Below are 26,798 nucleotides of genomic sequence, written 5' to 3'. Positions count from 1 at the left end.
TTCCCTACAACTAGACTTCTTTAACAAGGAGCCCTGCAGGCTAGGAGGAAGATGAATATAATGAATTTGACCACAACAATTCAACCGGGTTTTAAGAAAAAAATCCCTAATGCTTTCTTTGTGGCAGGATTGAAATTCAACTAGCAAGTTTTTAAGAAAAAACAAACAAACAAATAAAAACCCCAGCAGCAGCGACAACAACACAACACCACCACCTTTGCTTTTCAGAATATTCTTTGGATATCAGGGAGAAAATTAAAAACTCAATGTAACAAGATACTTTTCAGAAATCAGCTCTTTGTTCAGGTACGGGAACATTAAGGAAACGCAGGTGTCTTCTTTAAATTCTATCCTCACAGATAATGGTATCTACAATTCTCTTCAGCATTCATCAATATCTCATCCTAAGAAGGTATCCAGAAGAACAACTTAAAAATAAAGTAAGTTTCTCCCGCAGCAATAATCTCCCTCAGTAGAGGCAGTTCACAGTCTTTATTTCCAGGCTACTCTCCAAAAAGAGAGCAGGACATCCAAGTTTGCCGTTGTTAGCACTGCTCTGCCTTTCCTTGGAGAGAAAGGCAAGCCCAGAGAAGGACATGAAGTTCATACGAATGCAGAGAGCAAACTTATCACATCACACCATTCTCATTTCTGACATCCCCAAAAGCTAATTGGACTGATGGCAGTGTCAACTTATTCTAAATGGGAATGATAGGATAGGACACTTAATTCCCATCCTTCCACTTGAAAGCCAAGGCTTCATAAACAGTTCGCGTGAGTCTAGTAAACAACTTAGTATGCATATAGCTCCGCAAGCACAATCACCAAACCGTGTAAGGGAGAGGAAAAGGAAACTGAAACTGTAATGTGAGCCAACACTTTGTGCCAACTACTAGCTGCTTTTACCTATGTTTTCTCATTTGATGTCCACAGCATCATTTAGAGGTAGAAATTATCATCCCCCTTTGACAGATAAAGAAAGCTGAGGAGTTGAGGGGTTATTCGAGTTGTACGAGGTCAGCCAGCCAGCCAGCCAGCCAGCCTCAGACAATTACATATTCCTGGCTCTGGAGAGAAAATAATTTTCCTATGCCTGCAAAGAAGTCAGAACTATACTGTCGGGAACTTCCTGGGTGCAGTGGTTAAGAATCCGCCTGCCAATGCAGGGGACACGGGTTCGAGCCCTGGTCCGGGAAGATGCCACATGTCGCGGGGCAACTAAGCCTGTGAGCCACAACTACTGAAGTCTGCATGCCTAGAGCCCGTGCTCTGCAACGAGAGAAGCCACCGCAATGAGAAGGCTGTGCACCGCAATGAAGAGTAGCCCCTGCCCACTGCAACTAGAGAAAGCCCGCTCGTAGCAACGAAGACCCAACGTAGCCTAAATTAATTAATTAATCAAAAAAAAAAAAAAAAGAACTATACTGCCCTTTGTATATTCAGGTATTCTTAGATAGTTTTCACTCTTGCAAGCTGTGACCTCACTATCCATTTTTTTTCTCCCTCTGGAAAAGCCACTACGAGCTTGGATTGAAAAGACACAAGCAGGGCTTCCCTGGTGGCGCAGTGGTTAAGAATCCACCTGCCAATGTAGGGGACACGGGTTCGAGCCCTGGTCTGGGAAGATCCCACATGCCGCGGAGCAACTAGGCCCGTGAGCCACAACTACTGAGCCTGCGCGTCTGGAGTCTGTGCTCCGCAACGGGAGAGGCCGCGACAGTGAGAGGCCCGCGCACCACGATGAAGAGTGGCCCCCGTTCGCCGCAACTGGAGAAAGCCCTCGCACAGAAACGAAGACCCAACGAAGCCAAAAATAAATAAATTAATTAATTTTAAAAAAAAAAGTTGTATCTTCTTTAAAAAAAAAAAAAGGCACAAGCATTTCTTTTGAAGGGAAAATAAATCTCCATGTCATACTCTTTCTCAACAATCCATCCGTGCATCCATCCATCCTTCTACTCAATAATTACCAAGTACTTCCTTACGTACAAGGGACCATCATATGTGCTCCTTTTCAGAGGTGCTTTCACAAATTTCTCAAAACATTAAAACTTTATACCCTCAACATATTCAGGGGATGTTTCAGAGGTAGCTCCATGTCTGGGAATAGATCTCACATCCCTCGCTCACAGATGAGAAAAAGGGAGGGAGGGCAGAACAGAAGCATTCAATTAATTCTGCCTTTCTAGAAGGACATCAGAATGTAAACTCCTCACAGCAGGAGTTTTATATGGTTTGTTTATTACATAGCAGGGCTTGGAATAGGGCCTGGTACATAGTAGGTACTCAAAACACTCATTTTCTTGAATGAATGAATGAATAGGCAAGGAAGATGGAGGGAGAGGGGAGGAGATAGACTGAGGAAGCCTTCCCCCAATCAGGATCTAGAATTAGGAATTCACAATAATCCTCCAAAAGCTTCACATACTTCTCCCAAACCCTAGAAACTTACTTTGTTGAGGGCCCCAGCTCCTGTCAGAATTAAGTGAGAATTTTCAACCTGGATGGTTCTCTGTCCCAGTCGGACAAGGTAAGCCCCAATCCCAATGGCCCGGCATGTAACCTTAAAAAAGAATAAATTCGACATGTCACATATTTATGTTCCCTCCCTAGCTATAATAACTAAGGCACAGATATGTAAAATCCACATTAACAGAAAAAAGATACTGCTTTTTTAGGAAATCTGTTTGATTAATAACAATACAAAAACACAATTTCCTGGTTAAAGCAAAGAAGGTACAGAATTCATTCAATGATTCAAGTAACAGACAGTTAAAGGATCATACGCCCTTTACTTCTCTTACACTTTTGTTTATTTCACAGATGTTTGGCATCTACACTAGAGGTATGAACAAGGAAAACAGTAAGAGGAGAAGAAATTTCAGCTGTTAATACTCTGGTAGAATATTTAGAGAAACAAGAAGTTAAACTAAAGGCTAACATGAGGTGCTAGGTTTAGCTGGGAAATTCAATTATTTACATTAAACTGCCTTGCTACTTTCGTGCACAATTAAAATCAAATTGTAGATATACAGTTTTTAAGAAATGCTCCCATTTGGGACTAAGTAGCGGGGATGGGAGCAAAAACAAATCCTAGTCAGCTCTTCAAAAATCTCACGCTCTGGCAAGATTTACCAGGCTAATGGTGATGATCTCATCATAGGCCAACGAGGATTCTCCAGCAATCATTCCAGAACCTCGAAGGTTCTCTGCTCCAAGTCCCTCTTCCTTCCCAATAATATCGGTTATCTTGTACCTAGTGGATACAGCCATGCCAAATTATACAGGTTAAACACGTTAACAACAATCCATTAAAAGAATAACCACCATTAATAGGCTGCTAAAAGCATACTGAAAGCTTATATTTAATACCAGGGCTCTGTAATTTTTTTTCTATACTCTTCATTCATATATCTTTCCTTCTTAGCTTGGTGCCTATTTTGTCTGGAAGCAATATGGTATAGCAGAAAGAGCAAAATCAGGAACTAAGTAGACAGGTTTAAATCCCTGCTCTGACACATACAGCAGTGTGACTCTAGGGATAATAGGAACTTGTGTAAAATGGGATTTATAGTATCCACTTCTACGGGTTGACATGAAAGTTAAAGCAGCAAGGAGAGGGTTTGACACATAGATGGCACTCCGATGTTATACACCCTCTCTTACTTTCTAGGACAAGTTTCTTAAAAGCAGGGTCAATGTGTATCTCTCTCTAATAAGCAACAGCCATTAAATCAACAATTTTAGATAAATGTTACATAGGAATAAAAAAAAAAAAACCAGAGGCACAGTGAGAACACTCAGCCCAGTTTCTCAAGTCAAAAATCCTCTCTCTTTCCAAGACAAGGATGAAGGGGAAGGTCAACATAGTGCACTCTATCCCTGCTCCTTTGTAAGTATCAAGTGTATACACGAGAGTTCCTGGCATAGTCCTCTGGAGGGGCAGGGGGAATGTGTGTAGAAGTGAAATGCTGGACAAGTTGTACAGAAAGCATCCTGTGGATCCAGAGGGAGCCACCCACCTGTCTTCTCGGCAGGGGATTAGGAGTGATAGCTGATAATGGGAAATGGGAGATGGGGAATGCAACTAATAAAAGAGAGGAAAAATACAAAGTTGGAAGTAGAGATGGGCATATATTATTTATTGTTCCATGTGTACCCTTAAGGCTTGGCACTGGGCACAGTTTTAGAAATTGAAATAATAAATAAATATCCCATAGTGGCTCTTAAACTATTTATTTTTTTGCTCCCATATTTCTGTTCCCTTACTTCCAGCCTTCCATCAATTCCTTTTCTTTGCCCTTGCTGTTTGTCTGTGGCTTTGCGTTTCTGCTTCCCAGATTCCCAACAATCCCTTCTCACAATAATTCCCCAATTCTTCCTTTTGCTCTGTATCTAGACTCTAGTACAGTTACGTTACAGGTAAAGCTAATCTCCCTTAAGGGGTTAATGAGCCACATTAATTTGGTGGTGGTGGTGGGGGGGAATGTGTTCTTTTAATAAGGTCCACATGTCATATAGTCACAAATACTCATGGGCCCAGTCAGCCTTCTTTGCAAAGCAGATCTTTTCCCTCCTCAGGAGTGCATACTGCTTCACAGGTATTTGTGATTTGTTAAGTGGCATCTTCTCCCCTTGTATTATATGAAAAAGATTTAAAATTTCCCGTTTTCTGCTCTGTGATCTGAGCCTTCTACCTTTAAGAGTATCATTCTTTAAAGTAGTACCAGGGATTTCCCTGGTGGTCCAGTGGTTAAGGCGCCACGTTTCCACTGTAGGGGGCACGGGTTCAATCCCTGTTGGGGGAAATAAGATCCCCTCGTGCTCCATGGCATGGCCAAAAAAAAAAAAAAGTAGTACCAAATTTTAATGTTACTTATAATAAAAACCTTTGTGTAGTGTAATATAATTAACAAAACATGTTCATGTATATCATTTTTGATCCTCACAACAGTCCAGTGTGATAGGGAATATCATCTCCATTATCATAGGTAATGATACCCAGGATTTTTGATTGCTTACTATGTGCTGAGTTCTGTGCTAAGGGCTTTACATATATTGGATAACTTGATCTTCATCATACAGATGAGGAAACTAAAGCTCAGAGAAGAAAACTGACTTGCTTTAACAAAAGCAATATACAAAATCAATAGCTTTCTGAGATACCAGTAATACAGGGTTGAAAAACATAATGGCGGGGGTGGGGTGGGAATCCCATTCAGAGTAGCAAGAAAAATGCAAAACATATAGGGATATTTAAAAACTGGCAAAATCCCACCGTACCTATACTGTAGACCAAGACATCCTGGGATGGATGCCACAGTGAACTGTCAGGTGCACTGAAGAATATTTCAGATTTTTGAGAGAAACACTATGATATGTGATATCTGTTGGATGCCGTGTGAACTACTAGTTTTAAGTAGTTCATGGTTTAGCATGAGGTACTGCTACATTCCTTTTGACAATGTCCTATCTTTGCAAAGCTGGGTTTTCAGTTTCTGTGGGGAAAAAAAAAGTTCTGCACAAAAATCAGTGCAGAACAAAACGTGAGGGTGGCTATGTCCAAGCTGATTCCACGGTTTGCAATGTCCTATGGATGCAAATATCCCATTAGTAAGTAATTGTAATTATTTAAGAATAGAATAAAATTTTTTCAGTTATGTGTATTATACAGTTGACCCTTGAACAATGCCAGCGTTAGGGGCATCGACCCTCAGCAGTTGAAAATCCGAGTGTAACTTATAGTTGGCCCTCATATATATGGTTCCTCCATATCCATGGATGCACATCTGTAGATTCAACCAACCACAGATGGTGTAGTACTGTTGTATTTTCTGTTGAAAATGTCCACACAGAAGTGGACCCGCACAGTTCAAACCCACGTTGTTTGTGGCACAAATACTTATGAAGCTGTCTGGGTCGGCTTCCTTAATAATCAGAAATATTAGGCATATCTTTTTGCCTAAAGGTGTTATGAAAAAATTACAGAGATAGTAGAGGTGCTGTGAAAAAAGAAAGAGTGGGAATTTCTGGCATAATCTATATAAAGAAAACTATAAAACTTTAAAAAATACACTTAAATAACTGGAAAAACATACCATTTTCTTGTTGGGAAGAATTAACATTATGAAGCTCTCAGATCTTCCTAAATTGATTTATAAACCTAATGCAATTTGAATCAAAATCATTTTTGGGGAATTAGAAAAAAATATGAGCCTATCTGTAAAAAGATAAAAATAGCTAATAAAACTTGGGGAAAAATTAAGAATGTGAGGAACTCTGGCCCATTAAAGTAGTTAAAATAGTGTGGCGTTAGTCCAAGAATAGAACAAAAAACAGAATATAAAGCCTGGTAATTGAGTTAAGATTATTATAAAAGTGAGGAAAGTATGAATTATTCAATAAATGGTATTGGAGCAACTTATTAACATTCTGGAAAATACTTGCAGATAGATTATAAAAATGTTCAACTTCACTGGAGATCAAAAATACCAGTTAAAATAACAATTGCTGTTTTTATCCTATTTTATTAATTTACAGTAAACAGTGTTGGCAAGGGTGGAGAAAAAATTAAAGAGGGGAAACAAGCACTACCATATACTGCTGGTGGGAGTGCAGCTCTTGGGAGGACAATTTGAAATTATCCAAAAAAATCTTTTAAAAAATGGATATACTTTTTGACCAGTAATTTCACTTTTAGAGATTAACCCAAAGGGAATAGCCAGAGATATTCTTCAAAGTTTTCATAAAAGAATGACCAGCCCAGGGATATAGCAGTAAAAACTGGGATAGTCTGTATGTTCAAATATGATATATTCATTATAATGATTTATATGAAGCCATTAAATATCATATTCTCAAATAATACTGTAAGAATATATAAAACTTCTCCCTAAATAATATTTAGTAAAAAGAACAAATTACAAAAGCCCTTTTCTATTATGATCCCAATTATGTACGAAAAAAGGTTTTATATATATATATATATATATATATATGACAGAAAGAATATAATATACATTAATAACTGTGATCTCTTGGTAGGACTGTAGCTGATTTTTAGTTTTTCTTCATAATTGTTTATATGTTCCAACTTTTCAAAATGAATAACTATTATAAATACAGTTTAAAAACCTTAATCAATAATAAGGTCTTTCAGCTAGTAAGTGGTACAGCTGAGATACAAACCTAAGGCTTCTAGATTACTCAACAAGCAATCTTCACTGCTCTTCAAGGTCATGATCAGCAGGACAGTGAGAAAAAAATGATCATATTCTCCTTTCTTTAATCCACAGCCAAATTATTCTGATACATAATACCTACCTGGATTCTCCTTCATCCTCCACGTGTTCGCAATGGACAGAGTTGAGAGCACTGACTCTCTTATAATCTTGAGGGGTCAGATATAAATATTTGTATCCCTGTGGGAAACACAAATAGTTTTCAACTTATTATTTGCCATCACCACAGAAGACCCAGCAAGGCATGCATAATGCAGCTTGTTCCAAAGCTGGCTTTAAATCTCCAAATCGTGTCTCAGAGTTACTGTCTCATAGAATACTACCATAGACAGTTCTCTGAAAGATGGAAGTGCCTATTTCTGCAGTCACTGACTGTGTCCTTGAAACAAGATATCTTGTAGCTACAACTCCAGGTATATTCCACTCATTTCCTTTTCATCAAGGTTCAAGGGTCGTTCTCTAACCTTTAGTGACACCTCTATTAAAGATATCAACACAAAATTCAAGAATTATATGAATTACTATTCTTCATTTTCTCAAATCCATAGTACCATCAACATATAGATGGGTCAAGGATAATTGAGAGCATCACAAAACTAGGATATTCAATCTTAAAATCAGAAGTCTATGCAGTGCTAATGATCAGTAATCACTGAGCTCATACCTTTTGCTTTTCTAAATAAACAAATTCTAATCCCTATGTACATTAAAAAATTATACTAACACTTCATAACTGACTTATTTTTATACATTCATATACACACTCACATAGAAACTAGTTATTTAATATGTGTGTTCACCTTAACTGAATCAGTCACTCGAGAAAAAAAAAAAAAAAAGGAAGCAGAGAAAAACTTTTAAAATACTATGAGAAATTATGTCCACAATTTAACTGAATTTGTCCCACAGGGAGCACAACATGCCAGAGACATGAATTTGAATTTGCCACTGATTTTGCCTGACTTATGACAAGAATGCCCTGTAGCACTGAGTGTCAGTAGTATGTCTGTCAGCACATATTTACGGAGTGCCTATTATGTGCAAGATACTGTTTAAGACACAGAAGAAACAGAAAGGAACAAAACAGGCAAAAATTCCTGGCCTTGTACAACTCATCTTCTAGTAGGAGAGTCAGAAAATACACAAAATAAATAAGTTAAGCATACAGTGTTAATGGGAATAATGTTTAAGGAAAAAATAAAATAGAGGAAGGAGACAGGAGAGTTGGCAGAGTTGAACTTTTAGAAGAATAGCCAGGGAAGGCTTTATTGAAAATGTCATTTGAGCCAAGACCTGAAGAGCTGAGGAAATGAGACATGAGGATATTTGGGGGAAAAGCATTCAGGCAGAAGGAACCACAAGTGTGAAGCTGCTGAGTGTGTCCAGCAGGCTCAAGAAACAGTGAAAAGGCTGGTAGAGCCACAGTGTGGAATCAGGTGGGAGCAGCAAGAGAACAAGGACGGAGTGGTACTGGAAGGCCAATCTAGGGAGGGCCTTGCAGGTAACTATATGGTTTCTGGCCCTCACTTGAGTGGGCTGGGAAGCCTTTAAAGGGTTTTAATCAGAGGAAAGTTTTGAGTTGTGATCTGATTTACCTTTAACTGGATCATTCTACTTTCTGTTGAGAGTAGACTTTGGGTAGGGGTAGGGGCAAGGCCAGCAGCAGGAATGTCAATTAGGAAACGATGCAATAAATGCAGTAAGAGGTGGCAGGGACTTGGACTACTGTGTAGCACTGGAAGTGCTCAGAGATGGTTGGATTCTGGATATATTTTGAAGGTCAGGATGTACACATGAGTTATTGACAGAGAGGAAGTGGGATATGAGAAAGAGAGGTCAAGGATAACTCCAAGGTCTTTTACTTAAATGAGGAATAGAGGTATCATTTATTGAGACAGAGAATATTGTGGGAAGAACAGATTTAAGGAAGAAGATTAGAAGCTACGTTTAGGCAGATGTGCAGGTACAGATGTTGAGTTTGGATACATGAATCTGAAGTTCAGGGGCAGGATATAAATTTGGAAGTTTATCAGTTTATAGATGGAATTTAAAGCTTTAAGACTGGATCACCAAGGGAAGGTGAATATAGAAAAGAGGAAAGGTCCAGGGACCAAGCCCTAAAACACCTTTTTGTTTTCCTTCTTACCTCCATACAAGCTATCCTGCCACAGCACCAGGTGAGAGGGCACTGGGCCCTGTGGGGTTGAGGCTGGGGAGTCCTAGACTTCTTGGTCCTGCCACAGCCTCTGTGGCACTGACATGTGTCTCCATTCACATTTTTTTTTTATAATTAAAAAAAATTGAGATAAAATTCACATAACATAAAACTGGCCATTTTAAAGTGTCCAGTTCAGTAGTTTTTAGTATATTCAGATGCTGTGTAACCACCACTGCTATCTAATTCCAGGATATTTCCATCACCCCCAAAAGAAATACTGTATTTATTAGAGGTCACCAACAATTCCCATATACTTTTAAAATGAATTTTACTGAAGCATAATTTACGTGCAATAAAATCCATCAGTTTTAAGTGCTGCAGTTTGATGAGTTCTGACAAATGTATACACTTGTGTGTAATCGCCACCACAATCAAAATATAGAATATTTCCATCATCCCCTGACACTCTTACATTTAAAGATGTAAAAGGCAGCAAAGGAAACTGAGAAAGAGTGGCTGGGGTGGGGTAAAAAGGAGACTGTAGGTTCCTGGAAACCAAGAGAAGAAAGTATTTCAAGGATGACGGAGTAACCAACCACATGGAATAACTGCTGAAACGTCAAATAGGTGAGATTCAGAGTTTAACAATATGGAATCAATGGCGACCTTGACAAAAGCAGCTCTGATGGAATGGTGAGGGTGCAAGGGGAACTGACATGGGTTCCAGAGGGGATGGGAGGGAGAAGAGTATCTGGGAACAGCAAGAAGAGAAACTCTTTTAAGAAGTCTTGTTGTAAAGGGAAGGAAAAACTGGGGTAGGGTTAGTGACTGGAGGGGTAAGTGTCTGTGTGCTAAAAAAAGGAGTATATTTAATAGAGAGGGGAAAAGTGATGATGTAAGAAAGAAGGCGGAGAAGTTTTGATCTACATCCTTAAGCTGGCAAGAAGGAAAAGGGTCAAGCATAGCGGGATTGGCCTTAGATGAAGCAGGGACCGTTCATCAAAGTACAGGAGAGAAGGCGGAGAATAAGAGCACAGATGCAGATATATAGGAGCTCGTGGAGGCTGTCTTCTAATTGCTTCCATTTTCTCAGTGAATTGGGAAGCAATATCATCAGCTAAGAGTGAGGATGAAGGAAGAGGGTGTTGGAGGTTTGAGGAGAGAGATGTCAAACTGTCAATCAGGAGGTTGGTAAGCTTGAATTTAAAGTAAGACCAGTCAACAGCACTGTGTATTTTTCTCCAATCAGTGTTCAGCTATGCAGGTGAGGGAAAAGGAGTAGATGGAGAGAGTTGGATTTAAGCAAGGTTTCTGTACAGACACGGAGTAAGCGGAATGAAGAGAAAAAGCAAAGAAATTGAAGGCATGGGAAAGGTAGTGATTACGATGATTAGCCTATGGTAGACTTTGGATTTAAGGCTGGATAGGAATAAAATGAGTATGTAAGGAGGGAGTGAAGAGCAGAAGAAAGGTGGCAGGATCAATAGTTGTAGGTCTTGGTGAGTGCAAAGGATTATTGGACTTGGGGTACTAAAGAGAGTGAGCTGGAAAGACAGGACGGAGAAATGGCAAAGGAAGGGATGCTTGAAGTTGACATTATGGGGAATGAGAGGCTGATCTGGGATGTAGGATAGGACCACTGGGGGAGAGGAAGTCCAGGATCCAAGAGGCTAGATGATGGGATGAATCATCTATGTATATATAGCAATCGTCAAGAATGATAACAGGACTAGTAGTACTGGAGAGAGTGACAATGTGCCAGCAACTAAAAGATGCAAAGAAGAGGGAGTGGCCAAAGGGTAGGGAACACTATAATAAGGAGAAGTGATGGTGCGGCACAGTCTGATGACATGAGATTCAAAGACAGGGGTTTTCAGAGAGAAGGGAGGGGAAAGGGTCTGGAAGTAGCAGTGAGGCACTAGCAAGAAGCTATTTTCCTCCAGGCTCAGTGGTACAGGGGAAAGAGAAACCAGTCACCATTTAAGAGGGCTACAGGGGAAGAAGAGTCTTCAGAGGACAGGCAGGGTTCAAGTAGAGCAAGATTAGAGAACAATCAGAGAAGAAGCTGAGGATATGAGAGATTTTGCTGATGACTGACCATAAGTCTTGGAAGCCAAAGTAGAATAATTTAAAGGTATATATTTTGGGCTTCCCTGGTGGCACACTGGTTAAGAATCCACCTGTCAACGCAGGGGACATGGGTTCGAGCCCTGGTCCGGGAAGACCCCTCATGCCACGGAGCAACTAAGCCCGTGAGCCACAACTACTGAGCCCACGCGCCACAACTACAGAAGTCCGTGCGCCTAGAACCTGTGCTCTGCAACAAGCCACCACAATGAGAAGCCCACGCAGCACAACGAAGAGTAGCCCCTGCTCGCCACAACCAGAGAAAGCCCGCGCGCAGCAACAAAGACCCAATGCAGCCAAAAATAAATAAATAAATAAATGTATAAAAACAAAAAAAACCTCTACCTCTCTCTACACACGTACACACACACACACGTGTGCGCGCGCATCCATACAGTAACTTGAAGTATTATCTTTTCTTAGTCTGTACCTTGTAAGGATCCTCAGGATCTACCCAGGCTACGTGAAACATATGACGAATTTCCTCTGCCAGTCCAATTCTTGCTCCACTGTTGGCTGCTACATAGATGCGTGGGATGCCCTCTGCCCTGGCAAGCTCAGAAGCTCTGAGAAACAGCAAATCCTCCTGGGGTCCAAAGGACCCAATTCGGTATGTGATATCATTGCCAATAACAATGATATCTCGGCCTTCTGGATATTCTGGACTTTTAAGGGTCATTTTCCAAGCTACCATGCCAATCTGCAAAGGCATAAACAAACAAACAAATAAATACAAGCTTCTTACATGCAGAATTATTTTTCAGGTTACTTGAAGATATCAGACTGCACGTAGACACAACCTTCAGGTAAAGATATGCATTGCTAAAGAGCCCAGCTCCCTGCGGGAAACTAGAACAAATATTCTAGCATACTCCTCTAAGATTATGTTGAGAATAGCCGGTTTACTGTATATGTATTTCACAGTTGTCTCAATTTCTTCTTTGGGTCTGTTCAAAGAAGATGGAAAAACCAAAGTCTAAATGCACTCAGGCTATGTGTGGAAGAATACTGGGGCACTGGGAATTAAATCCGGGATGCCCTACCTTACTACCCTATCTACTAAGATATCGTTCGTGAGATTCTTTCCAAGAAATCTTTAACACACAGGAGAACAGAAAGAGGACTACCTCTCATGGACTATACAACTTTTACAACCCTGGGTCCTTTTATTGTCCTCTAATATTTGACAGGAATAATAGCAACATTCTTTACAGGCTTGCTTCAGGTATCTTCCATTTCTGCAAGAATTTGCTGTAGCTCAACATTGCATCCTTGTGACCATCTCTTGCTGATTTCTCCCAACACTAGAAAACCAAAGGATGCCAAGTAACCAACCTCTTGCGGCACTATGATATATATAAATCTCTGCTCGCTGTTCAGTAGCATCTGACCAGCCACACAAAGAAATGATACTGACTTAATAGGCAGGGGTGACATGTCTCTTCCCAAACCCTCACAGCCCTCTCCTCTTTTAATCCCCTTCTATATGAGAACTAGTCATTCCTTCTACTTGTTTGTTCGCTAGTGCCCTTTCTTTTCTACTCACTCATTCCCCAGTTCAGGGCTGCAGTTTTTCATGTCTGCCTGTCTGTTTCCCTATACCTAGATAAGTAATGCTTTCCATTCTTTTTTTTTTTTTTTCCTGTTTCTTTCTGTCTCCCCCGCTTCCCACCACCACCACTCGCCCCCAAACACAAAGCCTACCAGACGAGCATTCCTGGTCCTGCCTAATGGAGCCCAGCCACATCTGCAGCCTTGGTCCCTCATCCCTGGGCTGCTGCATATCACCTCATTGCGGAGCCAGCCATCAAGAAGGGCCATGAACAGATGTAAATAGCAGCATCCCTGGAAAGCCACATGCATCACCCAGACTCAACCGGGCCAGTGATCATAAGCTCTGAGTACACATTTCTCAATCCAATTGCACATCCACTGTAATCAGGCTGGTTGAAGCTTTCCACACAGCTATTTGTGATTCTCAGCATTAAGAAATATATATATGAAACACCTACAGATAAATATAAGCTATTTAATATATACCACTGGTCAAATACAAATCAAAATCGATATAATACGTAGAAAAAAAATCCAATCACCTTCTGAGGTAAGGCAGTATTACTCTATCTGCTCATTAAAGACAGAGAAAAGGAAGAAGAAACAGATCATCCAAAAAACAGCACAGAGAAACTCCAAATATCAGGATAATTTTGGTCATAGTTTTTAAGAAGCTGATCAGTATGATGCCCATGTGGGAAAAAATATTTTAACTGCCTTCTCACGTGGCCCTCTAATCCAACATCTCTTTTGTTTTTCAGGAAGGAGAAGCTATTTCCTCTAAATGCATTTGTAGTTAGGAAGATTGGGCTGTACACCAAATTTTATGACATATTAACTTTAGCCACCTAGGCCAGAGTAGCTTAGATACAAGCCCAGAAGAATCTACCTTAGCATTTGCATGCGAATGCAAACACTGTGTCTATGTGGCACTGGGCAAGCAAATAACACTCTTATCTTTTGCTATTACCTGGGGACTCTTTAACTGTGTCACTTGGGCAGTCAGTTCAGCAATTGGCCAGGTCATTACGCTGGCAATATTGACTTGTAATTATTAGTAGTGCTTTTTAAAAAATTAATTAATGAATTTATTTTTGTCTGCGTTCAGTCTTCGTTGCTGTGCGCAGGCTTTCTCTAGTTGCAGCGAGCAGGGGCTACTCTTGTGGTAAGCGGGCTTCTCATTGCGGTGGCTTCTCTTGTTGTGGAGCACGGGCTCTAGGCGCATGGGCTTCAGTAGTTGTGGCTCGCGGGCTCTAGAGTGCAGACTCAGTAGTTGTGGTGCATGGGCTTAGTTGCTCCGCGGCATGTGGGATCTTCCCGGACCAGGGCTCGAACCCATGTCCCTGCATTGGCAGGCGGATCCTTAACCACTGTGTCACCAGGGAAGTCCCTTGACTTCTAATTAGGTGTCAACACAGCAGCACCAAGAACACACTACTCTTAATGTCTTTCTGAAATGTGTCCCTTATCAATTGTCCGCCTCCCCACTTAAAAAGTACCAGTACAGAATGGAGAGTGTTGTGTGAGTCTTGGTACAGTGAGATTCCTCATTGGAAGAGATTAAGTTTTGAATAAGCACAATGGATAAATCTCTAAGGAAGAATCTGTTGCTCAATTTATATTAAAAATTAGATTTTACTGCTAATCAAATGACGGGATACATAATGGTGAACATGGGCTTGGGAGTCAAACAAACTTGGATCCACATCTAAGCCCTACCACTTATTAACTGTGTGACCTTGGGAAATTCACTTAACTTTATCGCGCTTCAATGTCCCCACATACAAAATTAAGAAAATATTACCTATGGGATTGATGAAAAACTATTAGAAGCAGTAATCTATTATATTAACTTTAACATACAAAGTTTGCCTTTGTCTCTCCTCTCAACCTATCCAAATCTCACCCGTTCCATAAAGGTTCATGCAAATTCCATTTCCTCAGAAAAGCTTCCCCTAGTCTAAAGTGACTCCTTTCTTCTGATGGCCTACTAAGACCTTCATGTAGAGAATTCACTTGATAATTAATCACATATGGCCTAGGAGAGCTTTTGGCTTGCCAGCTTGAACCATCATATCATCTATTCCAGTGCATAGCAGGACTCCCACACATTTATACACATAATATGGGAGCAATAAATACTTGCTGGTTCCACAGTCATTTCATTTTTTAAATGATACTTGGAAAATAGTCAACACCAAGAGCTTAGAACATCGTGCATGACTTATCTCTAGGGATCACAGAATAACAGTACTAAATATCATTAAAATATTTTATTAAAAAAAAATAATATGAATAATAGCTACCATTAATTGCACACTTATAACATGCTGTACTATACTATAAATGTTAATAAATACTGATGATAGTTAGGAGATTAAGCTGGAAAATCTGCCTGTCTTGATTCAAATTTCAGCTTTATATGAGCTGTATAGCCTTGGACAAGTCACTTAACCTTAACCTTAACCTCAATTTTTCCAATTATACAATGGGGATAACAATATCTTTCTGGAGGGACTGTTGAGAGGAACACCACATTAAATTAGTACAGAGCCTGGCATATAAAAGTCCTCAAATAGTAGCTATTATCATGATTAATTTAAAAAAACAGCTGTTAGGGCTTCCCTGGTGGCACAGTGGTTGAGAGTCTGCCTGCTGATGCAGGGGACACGGGTTCGTGCCCCGGTCCAGGAAGATCCCACATGCCGCAGAGCGGCTAGGCCCGTGAGCGCGTCCGGAGCCTGTGCTCCGCAACGGGAGAGGCCACAACAGTGAGAGGCCCGCGTACAGAAAAAAAAAAAAAAAAAAAAAAAAAAAACAGCTGTTATTATTGCCATGAGAGAACCAAGGCACAGAGGACTTAAGTAACTTGTCCTATACCGAGGGTGAATGATTTATTCTTTAAAGTATGATTCACATAATTTCATTTACTAGAGAAATTAAGGAAGTATGTTCCAGACTACTGCCATTGCACTTAGCTGAAACGATATGGAAAGATGAACATCAATTATAACACAAACATAAATGTCGTTGACACCTAAAGGCAATGTGGTACCCTGGATTGGATCCTGGAACAGAAAAAGGTCATTAGTAGAAAAATTGGTGAAATCCAAAACAAAGTCTGTATTTTATTTAACAGTATGGTATTGTACCAATGTTAATTTCTTAGTTTTTATAATTATAACATGGTTACATAATGGATTAATGTTAGGGGAAGCTGGGTGAAGGTTAATGGAGGTTAAATGGGAACTCTGTATGATTTTTGTAACTTTTCTGTAAATCTAACATTATTTTAAGATAAAAAGCTGAAAAAATAAATGTCATGATAAAAACTTTTTTAGAGGGAATATATTAACTAGTGAGGTCATTGTTAGTGTTCTGTTCAGCCTTATAAAATGGTGGCTATGGGGCTTCCCTGGTGGCGCAGTGCTTGAGAGTCCGCCTGCTGATGCAGGAGACGCGGGTTCGTGCCCCGTTTCGGGAAGATCCCACATGCCGCGGAGCGGCTGGGCCCGTGAGCCATGGCCACTGAGCCTGCGCGTCCGGAGCCTGTGCTCCGCAAATGGGAGAGGCCACAACAGTGAGAGGCCCGCATAACGCAAGGAAAAAAAAAAAAAAAAAAAAAAAAAAAAATGGTGGCTATGAAGACTATGAACAGTATTTTAAAATACCCATGATGTAATGCTAAATTTAAAGAAGCAGGATAACAAAATTGCATGCATACCATAATAACTCTGAGAGGCAAAACGGTGTGGTGGTCAAGGGCACAGACTCAGAAACTATATTCTACAAATCTGAATCTAATGTAATCTGACTCCGACAGAATAGAGGTTCACTCAGTTTTCTAGCCACATAATGTTAGGTAAGTTACTAACCTCTATATGCCTGAGTTTCCTCATCAGTAAAATGGGGTAACAATAACCTATTGTATTAAGTCTGCTGTGAAGACTAAATACATGTTAAATCTTATAGTAAGTGTTACAATACACGCACACATGCATACACACACTATCTCTATCTAAAAGCTTGTTGGGGGCTGGGGGGAAGGGAAATAAAGAAATATAGCAAAATGGGATAATTATTTAGGATGATGGGACTGTGAAATTTTTCCCCATTTTCCAAATTTCTTTAATGTGTTTATGTCTTCATAACTTAAAATTTTTATAAATTAAAAAGGGAGGGGCTTCCCTGGTGGCGCAGTGGTTGAGAGTCCGCCTGCCGATGCAGGGGACACGGGTTCGTGCCCCGGTCCGGGAAGATCCCACATGCCGCGGAGCGGCTGGGCCCGTGAGCCATGGCCGCTGAGCCTGCGCGTCCGGAGCCTGTGCTCCGCAACGGGAGAGGCCACAACAGTGAGAGGCCTGCGTATCGCAAAAAAAAAAAAAAAAAAAAAAAAAAAAAAAAAAAAAGGGAGAAAAAACTACCAAATACTTCTTCACTGGGTAACAGGTACATGGGAGCTTATATTATTATCTCTAGTGCACATTTGAACATTTTCACAATGAAAAAAAAATTTAAAGGAGAAAAAAAAAAATTTCACCAACCTAACAGATTTCTCATGTTTTAGAGGAACTGACTCTAAGTTCTAGTTATACTACAACAGATCACATTTATATAAAATTTAAAGAGAGGAATAAACATATGAAAACTTAAAATCAAGACTCACCTTAAAGGGAGAAGAATATCAAGAACTGTCTTAGTCTGTTGGGGCTATCATTTCCTTTTTCAAAAAGAAATGCTCTGCAATGATGTGGTATAATGTAAACATATGTATATATAGGTTTATACAATATTTATATCTCTACCTTAGAAGTGCTGCTTCAGTGTTTTTCTGGTCTGATAGTTAAATACATATTTATACTTTTAAAGTCAATATTTGTACAATAGACAAGAACAGTGCCTATCAGCTAAATACATATTTAGGACTGTACCACATGTACTCCAAACATGTACTAAAATCAAAAGCTTATATTTATACAGAGCCTTTCATCTTGAAGGGGGCTAAAGAGCTTTACAAACATGTACATAAAAGGACATTTGCACTGATAGGCAGGCAAGATACCAATTCACCCGCTCCCCTATTTCTTCCAGCAGTCCGGGGTAGGAACACATGGTGTCAACAGATGCAGGTCTGTAACAGCTGCAAAGACATGTAACACAATAATCCACCATATACCCAGTCACTGAAAGAGGGCTTGCAACTTGAGAACAGCAACTGCTGTCCTCCAGTGCAAAAGCACCACGGCCATTGCCAGCTTTGTGCTTTTAAATTATCCTCTACCAAACTCAACTAATCACCTGACAAAATTGAATTTGATACTGGAAATGGTTTCTGAATGCAAAGTACTTTGTCTGATGATGAAAACTAGTTTGAAAAACGCTTTCCTTGGGCTTCCCTGGTGGCGCAGTGCTTGAGAGTCCGCCTGCCGATGCAGGAGACGCGGGTTCGTGCCCCGTTTCGGGAAGATCCCACATGCCGCGGAGCGGCTGGGCCCGTGAGCCATGGCCGCTGGGCCTGCGCGTCCGGAGCCTGTGCTCCGCAAATGGGAGAGGCCACAACAGTGAGAGGCCCGCATAACGCAAGAAAAAAAAAAAAAAAAAAAAAAAAAAAAACGCTTTCCTCTGCCCTTGTTAGATTTAGAAAAAAAAAAAAGGGGGTCACAACATTCAGGAGAAATGGTTCAAAATATTCTATCTAAGAATAGCTTTGTCTCAGAGGATTGGGTCATTACTTCAGAAGACAGTCATATTTTCCTCCCATTTAATTAGGACACCGTACGTTTTTCAGTCAAGTTACTTTATATGGATGGGGGGGGGTCTATCTATATTATACACACGATGGAGGTTTTATATTGAAAATTCTGCAATCACTATATAAAAGCATACACAAGTGTGACAATGTGATTAGGAATATGACATTCGCTGATTTCACCTAAGCCAAGCTGCCCTGTATGTTAACTTAAAAATAACAACCGAAGGAAATTCCATCACTGAATCCTCTCTTGTTTCAGCTTCTCTCTCCCTCCAACGTTTCTATGCAATAAAACCTAGTGAAAATGACACTCCAGGACTAAGGGCTAAGGACGACTAAAGGGCTAAGGAAGCAACAAAGGGAGAACATGTAGCCTGAAAGGGGCTTGTCAGAGTGGCTGGGTTTATGGTCTAACGAGTCTCAGACTCAGGCTTTTGGTCCCTGGCAGTGCCACTGACTTCTTCCCTGACCACTGTCTTGCCGAGAGAGGCATGGACTAACCAAGTGGTTCTAGGGACTTACTGCCAATTATAGCTTCATTAATATAGCCATAAATCAGGTTTTAAAATATCTAATTTCAGATTATTTTTGATAACAGAGCATTCCAATTAGCAGGCTTCTTAGGTGTACGATTATCCACCTAAACTAATTACCTTAAAGTGAGAAAGGGAAGAGGTTCAAAAGTTATCGCGAATAAGTTAAGGATCAGCAGAAATAAACATTTGTTTTCCTTATACAAGTTCTAAAGAAGAAGATATTTCTTTGGCCACAGTCTGATCCTGGAATAAACACGCGCAAGCAAGGGAGGAGGGGATGGGGCGGAGAAGGCAAGCAGAAGAGAACAGTCTTATTTAACTGTTTTTATGTGGGTAAAATGATTTGTGCTACAGTATTTCCATAAGAAGTGGGACCATTATTTTCCTGTAGAAACACATTTGGTTTGAAAAGTATCACTGGACAGGACGTGAAAATCAAACCGAATGAATTATTCACAACCTCCGATCAGAGGTGATCATTATTTCTGATGCTCCAAACAGTGATTAGGATTCTGCCCTGAGATGTCATTTTCTCGCTGAGTAACACCAGTGATACAGAAAGGCATTATCTATCTATTCATATGTGTGTTTTTTCTCCTGGGAGGACCTCGGTTTAATGTTACTATAACAGATAATAAAAACATGATAATATTAACATTTATTCTGATGACGCCCATAAATGCCATTAGTCTGACACAAAGTGTCAACACTAATCATGACCCAAAATTAACACCAAAATTGACATCAACATTAATTGTACTTTCAGTGTGAATAGAAGGTACAAGTGTACATATACACATGTACACACCTGCACTTTCCAAAGCTGCTGCTACCACAAAGTAAAACAACAATATTTAAGCTCAATAAAGAAATCTGAAGGGAAAGCTAAGGGGCAAAACAGGACAGGAATTTGTTTTCAAGGATGTAAGAAGCATTCAAGTCTAGCTATGCCGTGGGAAGTAGAAAGGGAGTATCTTTGCCACAGCTGCCTTTCTTATATCTCCACACTTTGAGTTCATCGGTAATAATATCTTTCTATGGGGACCTAAACACAGGTTAGACGGTGGTTGAGATGTTGAAGCTTTATTTATTTTCCATGCTGAAAGTCTAAAAGTTGAGTGTTTCTGGCAAAGCCTCCAGTAGCTATTGTGCTACTACTGCTAATGCTGGGAAGATGACTAGCTCTGGGGCAGAAATATAAAGAATCCTAGAACGTTAGAGCCGAAACAGACCCAGGCAGCATCTGCATCATGAAGATGAAAAAAACTAAGATCCAGAGAGAAGGAATATGAACTTGAGCTCCTTTTCAGACAGAAAACAAAATGCTACCTTTCCCCCTTCCTTTTGTATGTTGGATGGAATACTTCACTTTTAATTAGATACTATCAAAAAATAATTACAATTTTAACTTATATTAGAACCTCGTGGGAAAAAAATACATCATGAAATATTAGAAAATACTGTATAGGTCTTAAAAGGTGTATTTTTAAACCATAAGGCAATGCAATATTTGACTTAATTTGTGCCATTCAGAAAAAACATGCTGAAAAAATGTCAATGCCTTTCCATGTTGTATTATCTTCTGGATATCATGTTCCGTTGCCTAGTGTTGTGTGAGCACATAAAGGAGCTGAAAACAATTTTCTTAACAGCTGAAAAAGTCTTTTTTTTCATGCTTGGATAATTCAAAAATGGCTGAACAAACTTACCTCAACCCTTCTAAAAAGCGATAAAAGGATAAGAAAAATCATTTTTAGAGCAAAAAATTTTCTTCCCAGAGGTAATTCTTTGAAAATGTTACCGAAGATTAGAAATAATAATTTTAAACAGGGGAATTATTTCTTCCTGTACTATTTATATGCTTGAAACCACAGTAATTTTACACATGTACACACAATGCTTTAATAAACATACCAATTTTTAAAAACACATGCAATGGAGCACATACAAGCCAGTGGTATTTGAGAAATGGGGCGCCGGAGTGACTGGTTGATAGGGAAATTAACCAAGCTGGCCTACCACAGTTCAGAAAGCCTCCCCCATTAATCATGTAAACGAATGTTGAACTCTGATGCTCCACGCTACACTTCATCCTCTGGTGTCATCTGTTGCTGTCCTGATGTTCATTATTGCCTCTGGTTGGAGCTGTAAAATTTCTTGACATAGGGTACTATATCACACCCTTTTTCTGTAAAATCTTAAAAATTAAGATGTATGAAAATGCTGGCAAGTTCATCCTTTTGTTTAAAGGCTAACTTTAAGGACTTACTTTTGAAAGGCACTGAGGAGCCCTCCGCAAGTGCTGCTTTGGTTGGCCATGGGATGCATTAGGATTTTCAAGGTCAGTCAAGCTCATTGGGCCTTGGTTTGCTACTAATGAAATAAGTCAAAATCAACTAATCGACGCGATGAGAACTCTCCAGCTCCAATAACAGACATTAAGAAGGAATGTGAAGAAAAATATATACATCCCAGAAGAACAGTGTTAGGAATTCATTAGAAGTAATTCCACAGCAGCAAGACCTAGCTTTCAAAAGTAGCCTCAATATTTTTCTAATGAGGGACTCAACTTTGGTCCTGAAGATCATTTCAGACAAAGACTTGTAGCCAAACACACTCACTAAGAATGAGGCTAAAAGAAGAAAAGTGCACAATAATTTTAAATAAAACTATCTTACCATGTATTCCGTAATATGTCTTTTTCTATACTTGAAATTCCTATCTTGCTAGGCTAAAAAGATTCAAAATTGGTTTTTTAAAGTCCTTGATGAAAAATAAGGTAAGTGCAAATTATGAATGTTTATATGTAATCAGTGGAATGTGATACTTTTCTGCCGAGGATCTCAAAGCACTTAGAAACATTCTCCCATCTTCAGGGACAGATTGGTGGCAAGGACCATTAGTCTCTTTTTATAACTTGAACAGTCAGTGCACAGACCATGATCCTGTTTTTCAGATCTGCTTTTCTTGGGTCTATTTCAGAGCTCACCTTCAGCATGCTACAATACAAATATGCCTCTTTTCCAACACACATCTAAAAGACTGATATGGACTCAATTTCCACACCCAGCATGAAAAGGTAAACTGATTTCAAAAGGATGAAACAAAAGCACAGTAAAATACATCTAAATTAGCTTCCCATTCATGGAGCTATTCTGAGGTTAAATCGAGTAAAACAATAGGCAAAAGCCTAACGTTAAACTAGAAAAATATTTGGGTTTTGTTCGCATGAGAAATGGTCAACCCTTTCCTTACTCAAGCCCACAAACGCTCTCTCCAGTCAGTTTCAAAGCATCACGGGTTGCGCTAGAATTTAAGTCCAGGATAGCCCAAGCAATTCCTTTGAGAGTATGGAAAATGTCAACCAAGTGAATTAAGACAGAGGGTTATGGTGGTTTTTCTAAAATAAGAGGTCCTTTGGGTTAAGAGGTCCAGCCTAAGAACTGTCAAAATAGATCTACTAATTAATTTCTTCCAATCTTTCAGGCTTACATAAGCTTACCAACCTCTTTTCCCTATCCAACTCCTAAATTTTATTTTTGTTTTTATACTCAAATTAGAGATTTCAAAGGATTATAGCAAAAATAAGTGAGACGCAGTGTCAAAATGGTAAGATTTATTTAAGCTAGTCAATAGATGCAGGGATATTTGTCATATCACTCCATATTTTTCTATAAGTTTGAAATATTTTATAATAAAAAAGTTAAAGAGATATTTACACCTTCGTGGAACTGGACAACAGTACCTTGCCAACAATGAGACGACAGTTAAATACAGGCAAGGCTGAGCAGTTCTAGAACTGAATTCTTAATCCCCACCATTTCATCCCCCCAGAACATAAAGCAGAACTGAAACCAAGATACCAGTCATAATGGCAGCTAGCCTTCGAACTTTAATTTACTACTTATTTCCCTCCTCAGTCATCCTCTTTCTAAAAAATGTTTCCTGTAAAAATGTGCAATCATGATGTAAGATTCAACAGATCTGCACCCAAAGGGTTAAGAGAGCAATTGCACGTTGTGGGAACACTAGGCAAAGCCTACCATACTAACTGAAAAAAAAGGGAAGGATACTGCTGGATTTGCCTCACCAAACAGGGCAATTCAAGAGGCTTATCTGAAGGCTAGGCTGCTGAGAAGGAAAAACCCTGACACCTAGTGCCCATCTGAAAAAACGAAGTCTTGGAGCCACTACAATTTTAAGCCTGGCACTGTGTGTGGAGGTGATCATCAAATTGCATTCAATCTGGAACATACTTAACTCTCAGAAAAATTTTAAGGAAAAAATGTAATGCCATGCAAGAATTCCAGTCTCTACCAATCCCTTTTGGAGTACACATCCTAAACTTAATTATTATATCTGCTTCTAGACACAGCATCTTCTCATCGCAGATTTTCATTAGGACAGGAGCAGTGAGAGGGAATGGATAGATTCACATTGTTAAAAAGCCCATGTTCTGAAACAGTAAGGAAAACAGGGTCCTCCTCATTTCTATCCACACTAATTTTGCTATAAAAGGTGTCTATCGTATCTTTTAGCATTGCCCAATTTGGAGATTCATCATCTAGTTCACAGAGCAGTTAAAGGAAATATAATAAAAGAATGCTAATAACATTTCAGAACATATAAGAACACAGTCTCAAGAAGGCCAGTGCTTTCTTTGTCCTACCAGGCAAAGTTAAGTTGTTCTCCGTCAAGTCGGTTACAGACATTGGCTTGATCTTAGCCTGAGCCTTTTAATAACAGGATTTGGTGCGAAAAGCAGCTACATTGGATTGTGAACTGTTACTCAAAGTGTTCCCACCTACAATTACAGCTTCCACCAAATGATCAAAACAGGTTAGCGAACTGGCAGGAAAATGAAAACAATTCCCCCCAAATTGAGAAGCGGTGAAAGTAGAACTGCTGGTTAGCCGCGCTTCTTCTACATCCAGGCTCAACAGCATACATTCATCTAGCTGTGTATTTACATACAGTGCCCATCACAGGAGCATGAAATCAGTTTAGTCTACGCTGCAATCACATTTTCCTCAATTTTCATCTTTACTTGAAACGATTAAAAAAAAATCCTAGACAACTTATCTTTGGAGCTATTTGCAAGGAACGTAGTTCACAGATTTGGTCTACATCTTTTTTATTCCTACTCTAAATTCATACTAAATGCAATGCCATTCAAATCTGACAATGAGAAAAATGTGTTCTCCTATACCTTTCATCACGCATAAGGTGGCATTCCTTCAGTTACATCTCTCTCAGTGGGGAAGGGACAACTAGGAAAATAGAAAGGAGAGAGTAGCTAACGTCACATCAGAAAAGCTCTCTTTTGCCTGCTTTTAACTCGGCCACAATGTTCAAAATGCAGATCACATCTCTGCTGAAACAGCCAATATTCTTCCTCAAATGGCAAACAAGTTACCTAAAACTAAATGGAACTGAACTGTTCCAAGTCCTGGTCCCATCACCTTTTTACCTATTTACTGTCCTGGAACAAAAATAGGGAAGAAAGACTGGTTACCCACACAGCCGATGGTATGATAAGTGCAGGCTTTCTGTCTTTGATTACGGGGAGAAGCATCTCAATTCATGGGGCAACTCTGCAGGAATCTCTTGTTTTACCTGTATTCCTTATATCCATGTGCTAGCTTTGAAACCCAGAAACTCCAATCCTTCAAGGTAATGCAATATCACCCACCATGATGACCTGGTGGAGCTGTCACCTTTGGAGAACACCACATTATGATGATTTAATGGCTACGTAGCATTGACGCATTTACATTGAGCCTCGGCTCTCAGAACATTAACAGGTCAATCTTTTATTCCTTTTTTTAATAAAACTATTTCTCAAGGCTCCGTTAGATGCCCATTCTCTTTGGGATAGGACTGATTTGCTCCCAATCTCATCAACATGAGCTCTTTTCCTTCCCCTCACATCATTCTTGGGGTAATATGTAGAGTGCCAAGCTCATGACAAACTTGTCTCTTTAGCCAAAGAAAATTAAACGGCAATTGCTGAAAGTCAACTTGCCTCGATAAAACTGGGCTCAGCACGAGGAAATACATCCTCCTGACACCTCGTCATCTCTTAGGCACAGCTGTCCCTCAGAGTTCTGACTGCTGAAACTCCATCTTTAGATTGGTCAGTCGCTCAGTGGACATGCTTCATTGTACGTTCAAGCTCTTGGTAACCAAGTTGGATACTAATACCCCAACCTCATTCCTGTTGTGCAGGACCCTGTAATCTAGCTAAGGCCACTGACTGACTTCACCAGCCATGCCGGGCATTAGTCACTAAGTGCTCACAAAAGAAATCAGTCTCACTCCTCCTGAGCTCAAAGACTCAGAAACAGCAAGCTGACACTCAGCTTCAATCCTAGTCAACCATTTGAAGGAAAGGAAAAGAGAACAAAGAAAACAGGCAACTAAGGAGGGAAAAGAGGAGGACAAGAAGAAAGTAAGAACTGACGAAAAGCAAAAGAAAATTTTAAATACTATTAGATTTCTAGATTTCAAGATTATTATTAAAGCAATGGACAAAGGAAAACATGTGGTCCCTGTATTGACGCTACTACTCACAGCCCTAGTCCTATGCTGCTGTTTAAGACATCCCTTTGAGCCAAGGTTTGCTGGGTCTTAAAAGGGTTAAAAAAAACCTTTAATTTTTTTTTTTTAATTCGTGTGTGTGTGTGTGTGTGTGTGTGTGTGTGTGTGTGTGTGTGAAAAAAATTTTTTTTTATTTTTTAATTTGTGTGTGTGTGTGTGTGTGTGTGTGTGTGTGTGTGTGTGTGTGTGGTCTTTGGGTACAGAGTCCCGTATAATAAGACTATTTGTATTCATACTGGCAGAGTAAACACTACATGTTCATGCCCAGGCAGCTCTGTGCTTGTAATTTCAGCAAGAACAGAGCTCTGTCCCTCTGGGACTTCACTATTCCCCCAGTCTCCATTCGCTCAAACAGAATGAGAGCAGAGAGAAAGCAGGACAGAAAGATCATGGCAAGAGGTTTCACACAGCACTGCAGCTAGCTTTCACGTGGCCAAAAATCTCATTTTGTGTTTTAATTACATTAGTTAAAAGCGTTTTTCTCTCAGTCCCCTGTTCACAAGGGTGCCTTCCACTCCTGAAGACTCCACTGTTCAATGAATCAGAATTTAAGTCTAGCACAATGAAGCTTTTCTTTGCTGCTGAGGGGTTCACTAAGTAGATGCTACATACACACAGTGGCATAAACCTCTGCTGCAACTTTGTGTGTTAATGAGTATACATACACCTACTCTCGTCAAAATTCTACGCATCCTTTCTCCCCAGCCTCTCGCCTTTGCTATTAGATTAGAAGAACTCCTACAAGTCTGATACTCTCCATCGGGTCCAATGCTTGCATCCATCTTAATACCAAACCATCTACTTTTGGCAGCCACTGGTGTACCTGCTGA

General features: G+C 39.8%; 1 protein-coding gene across 4 annotated transcripts in view; it reads right to left on the bottom strand.

The window, feature by feature from the left end:
* The window catches only part of ACACA (acetyl-CoA carboxylase alpha), a 284,020-nt gene that overhangs the window by 56,956 nt on the left and 200,266 nt on the right, over positions 1 to 26,798 (bottom strand). For all 4 annotated transcript variants that reach the window (XM_007464885.1, XM_007464886.1, XM_007464887.1 and 1 more), the window contains 4 exons: positions 11,957 to 12,226; positions 7,324 to 7,421; positions 3,136 to 3,256; positions 2,453 to 2,563 (listed from right to left, as the gene is read on the bottom strand). In XM_007464885.1, coding sequence (XP_007464947.1) covers positions 2,453 to 2,563; positions 3,136 to 3,256; positions 7,324 to 7,421; positions 11,957 to 12,226 — 600 coding nt within the window. The remainder of the gene's footprint in view (positions 1 to 2,452; positions 2,564 to 3,135; positions 3,257 to 7,323; positions 7,422 to 11,956; positions 12,227 to 26,798) is intronic.

The sequence above is a fragment of the Lipotes vexillifer genome, unplaced genomic scaffold (genome assembly GCF_000442215.2).
Source record: "Lipotes vexillifer unplaced genomic scaffold, Lipotes_vexillifer_v1.1 scaffold788, whole genome shotgun sequence".
Lineage (NCBI taxonomy): Eukaryota > Metazoa > Chordata > Mammalia > Artiodactyla > Lipotidae > Lipotes > Lipotes vexillifer.
This window is presented reverse-complemented; position numbering and strand designations above follow the sequence as displayed.